Source organism: Chiloscyllium plagiosum, chromosome 11 (genome assembly GCF_004010195.1).
Source record: "Chiloscyllium plagiosum isolate BGI_BamShark_2017 chromosome 11, ASM401019v2, whole genome shotgun sequence".
NCBI lineage: Eukaryota > Metazoa > Chordata > Chondrichthyes > Orectolobiformes > Hemiscylliidae > Chiloscyllium > Chiloscyllium plagiosum.
In genome coordinates this window covers 67,732,611-67,738,610 of record NC_057720.1, presented here as the reverse complement: position 1 = coordinate 67,738,610, position 6,000 = coordinate 67,732,611, and the positions used below count along the sequence as shown (strand labels likewise).

Sequence of the window (6,000 nt, the reverse complement as noted above, 5' to 3'; positions counted from 1 at the left end):
AGGAAAAGTAAGAAATGTTTGGAGGGATTTGGGCCAAGTTTGGCAGGTGGGACTTGTTTAGTTTGGGATTATGGTCAGGATAGGCTGATTGGACCAAAGGGTTTGTTTCTGTGCTGTATGACTCTATGACTCTGTATCCATCAGTTGTTTTGTGACGATCTACTTACCTTTCATTATGGCAGACAAGCCACATTTTTACAGTGACTGTCCCTTGTTCTGAACTCAGTCATGTGTGAAAATTTGTTTAATTATCTTGTAAATACAATGGAAGACAATTAAACTGTATAATTTAACCCTTTTAGCATCATTATCATTCTGCTGAATGTGTACAACACACTTCTTCCCATAGTGTGACGCCCAGAACCAAATGCAAAAACTGCTGCATAACTTTTGCTGCTTCTTTTTCAGTCGAGATTTTTAAAAATGTGTTAAGCTTTTAAACTATTTTTGTGCCTGGCCAGTAGTTTTTAATAATTTTTTTGAGAAGATTTGTAGCTCAGGTTGAGGTTCTGAATGTAGGTTTGCTCGCTGAGCTGGAAGGTTCAGTTCCAGATGTTTCGTCACCATACTAGGTAACATCTTCAGTGGGCCTTGGAGGGAAGCACTACTGATAATTCCTGCTTTCTATTTATTTATTTGGGTTTCTTTCAGTTGGTGATGTCATTTCCTGTTCTTTTTCTCAGGCTTTGGTAGATGGGGTCCAGATGTATTTGTTGATAAATTCTATCTTGCAAGTCCAAATTTCTGCTCCTCCACAGTTCCATTTAGATGCTACACTAATCCAATTTTTTTTGGTGACCTTACACTTCTCCCGAATGACAACTAAAGACGTTGCCATTTTCAGCAATGGCCACATCTCAAGATTGAATCAGATCAGAAAGCTAATAGTTTAACCATTTTAATTTACACCTTAAAATCTTGTTATCATTATATTAATTATAAAACAATGATCATTATAAATAATTGCAGCATATATATTGTAATTTTATCATGATGATGAGCACTTCCATTCATAACATTTTATTCATTTTGACAATTCTGCAGGAAAATCATTTTCTATTGCAGATATAAGTCTGGCATATTCACCTTTCATAGTGCAAAATTGAAGTCTGAATACCGTCTTTCAGTATTTTAATATTCAAATATTGTGCACATAAAGCCATTCTAAAATAAATTGTTTTTAGTTTGATTGATCCACTATTGTACATTCCAAAATGGCAAAAAATGAATTTAAAAAAAATCAAAACTGCATCCTGGGGAAGCATGCCTGGTTGTAACCTTGTGCAATTATATTTCTCCAAAAATGTTAAATCCAACATTGTGAAAAGTGTAATTTCATCCCTATGAGGGAGCTGATGGGATACAATGCGCGCCAGAAGTTTAAGTTATATCAAGGTCATGTCCCCACTACATTGCTACCCTACTGTAATTACATTCACAAAGTAGGGAATGAATGAAAACACAGCGGCGCTGGATGTTCTACGGCACAGCCGCTACTGTACGGCACTGCGCCTGCGCCCTGGTCACTGTACGGTACTGACCGGAAGTTGCGGCAAGCAGCGAGAGTCAGTGCAGTTGCCGTGGAGCGGCGGCTGTGACCGACCATGTTACCCCTCTCCATAAAGGACGATGAGTACAAGCCGCCTCGACTTAACCTGCTGCGCAAGGTCTCGGGCTGGTTCAGGTATGCGCCGAGGGGACAGTGGACACGATAAAAGTGATCGGCTCCACCGGCGGGCCGAGGTGCTCGCCTAGGGCCCGGGGAGCGGGTACTGGGGCAGGGCCGCGCCGCATGAGTCTCTTCCGCTGACACCCTTTCTGTTCCCTCCCTCCCTTCTCCTGCCAGGTCCATCCTGTCGGATTCCACGTCCCGGAACCTCTTCTTCTTTCTGATGCTCAATCTGTCCTTCGCTTTCGTCGAGCTGCTGTATGGGATCTGGAGCAACAGGTGAGGCGCCCGGGAGTTTGGGCCCGGCCCCGATGCATTGCCACGTCGCGCTTCCTAGGAGGAAGTGGGGGGAAACACCACTGAACGATGGCAGTTCCTCGCTGGTAGAAATGGAAGTATCACCTCCCCACACCATTCTGACCTGTGCCTGAGCCAATAATGTCAGAACATAGTATTTGACTTGGGCCTGGTATTTTGGTTTGTTTGTGAGGTCGTGGTCAGATGTGAAAGAAATAACTTTGATCTTTTCATGTTTTTGACGGATATTGCAGAGCCTATAACATTCACTGCTGGTGAAATGTACACAGTCATGGTAGCCTAACTGTCTGTACCAAAGTCCAATAAATTAAATGGTGGTTTTAATCTGTTTTGTTTGAGAGTCAATGAACCCAAGATGCCCCAAACAGCTTGGGTCAAATTAAATATTTTTGAAGGGTGCTCACTGTTGAGCTACAAGCAGGGTGGGCTGCCAAGTTGTTGCACACCAAAAATCCTACACAATAGGGAGACAATGATATTATTTGTGGTGTTGGTTTGGAGTATAAATGTTTGTCAGGACACCACTCAGAACATTTCGGCTCCTTTAAATGTGTTGAGGATAATTTATGTTTACCTTGGTTTAATAGCTGATCTGAAAGAATGAACCATTCCTTTTGTGTTCCACTTAGTGTCAGCCTCGCCATCTGATTAAGGTTCTGGAGTTGGGTTGAACCCAGTGTCTTAAGGAAAGAATGTTAACAGTTGACCCAAAGCTGCCAGATTATGCCCCCTTCCTTGTTTACTCAGCATATATGTTAATTTAGAAATAGGACATTGAGCTTAACTAGTTCAATCCATATTTAACAACCTGTTCTGATATTCATTAATCAGGTTAGTACAGTCTAATTCTCTGCCTCAACTATAAATGGGTTACATGTGTTCCACTACCCAAAAATTAATTTATTCTCACATCTGTGGATTTCTTTTGTCTAAGCTTGTAACTCTTTATTCCTAGCTCCTGGTAACTGTTTGTTCCTATTTACCACAAACAAAATTAAAATTGAATTAGAAAAGCAAAATGTTGTGAATACTAGCATGTTGGAATAATTATGAAAGTAGCTGGAAAGGTTCAGCAGATGTAGTATCTGAGGAGAAAGAGAAACAGTTAATGTTTCAGATTGATCTTTAGTCAGAACATTTGCTGTATTATTACAGTAATTCCTGGTTTGTTAACTAAAACCATAAGACATGGGTGCTGAAGTAGGCCATTTGGCCCATTGAGTCTGCTCTGGCATTCAGTAAGATCATGGCTAATCTGATGATCCACAATCCCATTAAAAGGTAAGACCTAAGATCAGGAGGAGACCATTCAGCCCATCAGGTATGGTCTGCTATTAGGTGAGATCATGATTGATCTAAAAACCTTTAACTTTCCTGCCTTCTCTGTGCATAACCCTTGACAATTTTAACAATTTGTGTATATTGTGTATCCTTCTTCAAAGAGATCATATGACTTGAAGCATTGACTCTTTCTCTCTCCACAGATGCTGTCTGACCTAAGTTTTTCCAGCAATTCTGATTTTCTCTGATTGCCAGCATCAGTTCTTTGTGCTTTTTTGTGTACTTGTTTCGAATATACTTAACAACCAGCCTCTCCAGCCCTCTGCATTAAATAATTCCACAGATTCGCTACCTTCAGAGAGAAGAAATTCCTCCTCATCTCCACCTGAAATGGGTGATCCCTTATTCTGAGATTACATCCTCCGATCCTAGACATTGCTACGAAGGGAAATGCCCTTTATGCATTTATTTTAAGTGCTCTAAGAATCTTGTATGTTTCAATAAAGTCACCTCTCATTCTTCTAAATGGGTACAGGCCAAACATTCTCCACCTGTCCTCCTAACATGGTCTCTCCATACCTGGGGTCAACCTAGTGAACCTGGTCTGGACGTCTCCAATGCCAGTCTCTCTTTCCTTGGATGAGGGGCCCAAAACCGTTTAGTGTTGTTTTGCAAGGTCTCTCTACTTTTATATTGTATTCATTTTGAAATAAAGGCCAACATTCCATTTAATGGCTCTATTACCTGCTGAACTTCTGTGCTAGCTTTTTGTGGTTCCTACCTGAAGACTCAAATCCTTCTGTTCTGTAGAGTTCTGCAGTCTTTTTTCATTTGAATAATGCTCAGCTACTCTTCCTCCTGCCAAAGTGCATAACCTCCTATTTATCTGCATTATATTTTCTCCACCAAGTTTTTGCCCACTCTCCTCAACTGTCCATATGCCTCTGTGGACTCTTTGTGCCATCCTCACCACTTCTCTTCCTATGTATGTTTGTGTCATCCACAAACCTGGCTCTAATAATTCACTTTCCTTCTCCAAACCATCAGTGTTTATTGTAAATAGTGTAGACCCAGCACTGATCCCTCTGGCACTCCACTAGTTGCATATTACCATCCAGAAAATGCTCCCTGCACCCCCATCCAAAATCTGTCTGCTGAGTTCTCCTATCCATGCTAATTTACTACCTCCAACACCTTAACTTATGGGCTCTTATCTCATTAAGTACTGTAATGTGTGTACCTTACCAAATGCCTTCTGAAAATATGTTACAGCCACTGCTTCCTGTTTATGTATCCTCCTTTTCACCTCAAAGAATTTAAATAAACTTATCAGGCATGATTTTCCATTTGTGAGGCCGTGCTGACTCTGCTTGATCATATTAGGTATTTCCAAATATTCTGTTGTTATCTCCTTTACAATAGTGTCATTTTTCCAGTGACAGATCTTAAGCTAACTGATTAATCAGCAGGTTTCTTTTGGCATTCATAATTCCCTGTACAGTTGGTATTCTACAGTGTGCTCTTATTAAGCCTAAATCCTATTTAGAGTATGGAGCCTGATATTGCTCAAGATACTTTATTAATATTCTTAAACTTTACTCTTTGTCATAGAGACATTGTGATAATTGTAGAAGATTTATTGTACGTTTAGCTGGAAAAGTAAGACCAACAAAGACAGCATCAGTGGCAAGTTCGTAGATTGTTTTTTGATACAAAGTTTTTAGAACAGCACATTCTGGACTTGACCAGCGGCAGCAACAGTTCTCCTTAGACCTGATGTTGTGCCATAAGGTAGGGTTAATTGATAATCTCCTCATGAAAGCACCCCTAGATAGCAATAGCCATTATTATTGAATTTGGTTTGAGGAAAAGACTATTTTTCTAAATTTAAATAAAGGGAATTTTAGGGGCATAAAAGCAATCCTGAAGAAGGGTCGCTGGACTCAAAATGTTAACTGCTTTGTCTCCATTGATGTTGCTAGATCTGCTGAATTTTTCTAGTAATTTGTTTTTTTGTGTTTTTGATAAAATCAGAGTTGGCTGAAGTGAATTGGTGAATCATGTTAGAATGGGTCAATAAAGATGCAGTGGCAGACATTTGAGGAGATATTCCAGACTACACAGAATAAATAAATCCCAGCAAGTAAGGGACAGAACAATGATCCGTGGTTAACTAAAAAAGTAAAACTTGAAGCTGAGGCATGTACTGTAATTGTGCAAGGACAGGTGGCAGGTCAGAAGATTGGACAGTATGTAAAAACTGCAAATTAATCATCAAAAGAATTGAGCTTAACATCAGTTTAAGAGAAACGAGAAATATGAAAACAGGTGATTTTTAATTTTTTTAAAAAAGTTAACAAAGTAACACTGGTCTCATCAGAAACTGTGTGGAGAACTGGTAATGGAAAATAAGAAGACATGGATGAATTGATCGGATATTTTGCATCAATCTTCACGATAGCTGATTCCAGAAACATCCCAGAAGGAGTGAAAAATCAGGGGTGGAGGAACTCAAGAAAATTACAAGCATCAGAGAAGTGGCACTTCTCTGGAACTGTAGGCTGATAAGTGACTAGATCATGATGGATTTCATTGCTGGATCTTAAAAGAAATTACTAGTGAATAGTTGATGCATTGGTTTTAATTTTAGTTTTCCAAACTTCCTAGATTTGAGGAATGTCCCATTAGATTGGGAGATAGCAAACTGTTATTCAAAGGAGGGGGGAAACATA

At 39.8% G+C, this 6,000-nt stretch overlaps 1 protein-coding gene across 2 annotated transcripts in view; it reads left to right on the top strand.

Annotated features, from left to right (window-relative positions):
• Positions 1-1,375: 1,375 nt before the first annotated feature.
• The window catches only part of slc30a7 (solute carrier family 30 member 7), a 72,540-nt gene continuing 67,915 nt past the window's right edge, over positions 1,376-6,000 (top strand). The window contains exons 1-2 of one of the 2 annotated variants that reach the window (XM_043699661.1): positions 1,376-1,684; positions 1,847-1,948. In XM_043699661.1, the coding sequence (XP_043555596.1) occupies positions 1,605-1,684; positions 1,847-1,948 (182 nt within the window). In that variant the 5' untranslated portion in view covers positions 1,376-1,604. The remainder of the gene's footprint in view (positions 1,685-1,846; positions 1,949-6,000) is intronic. The other variant, XM_043699662.1, reaches the window with a different exon arrangement.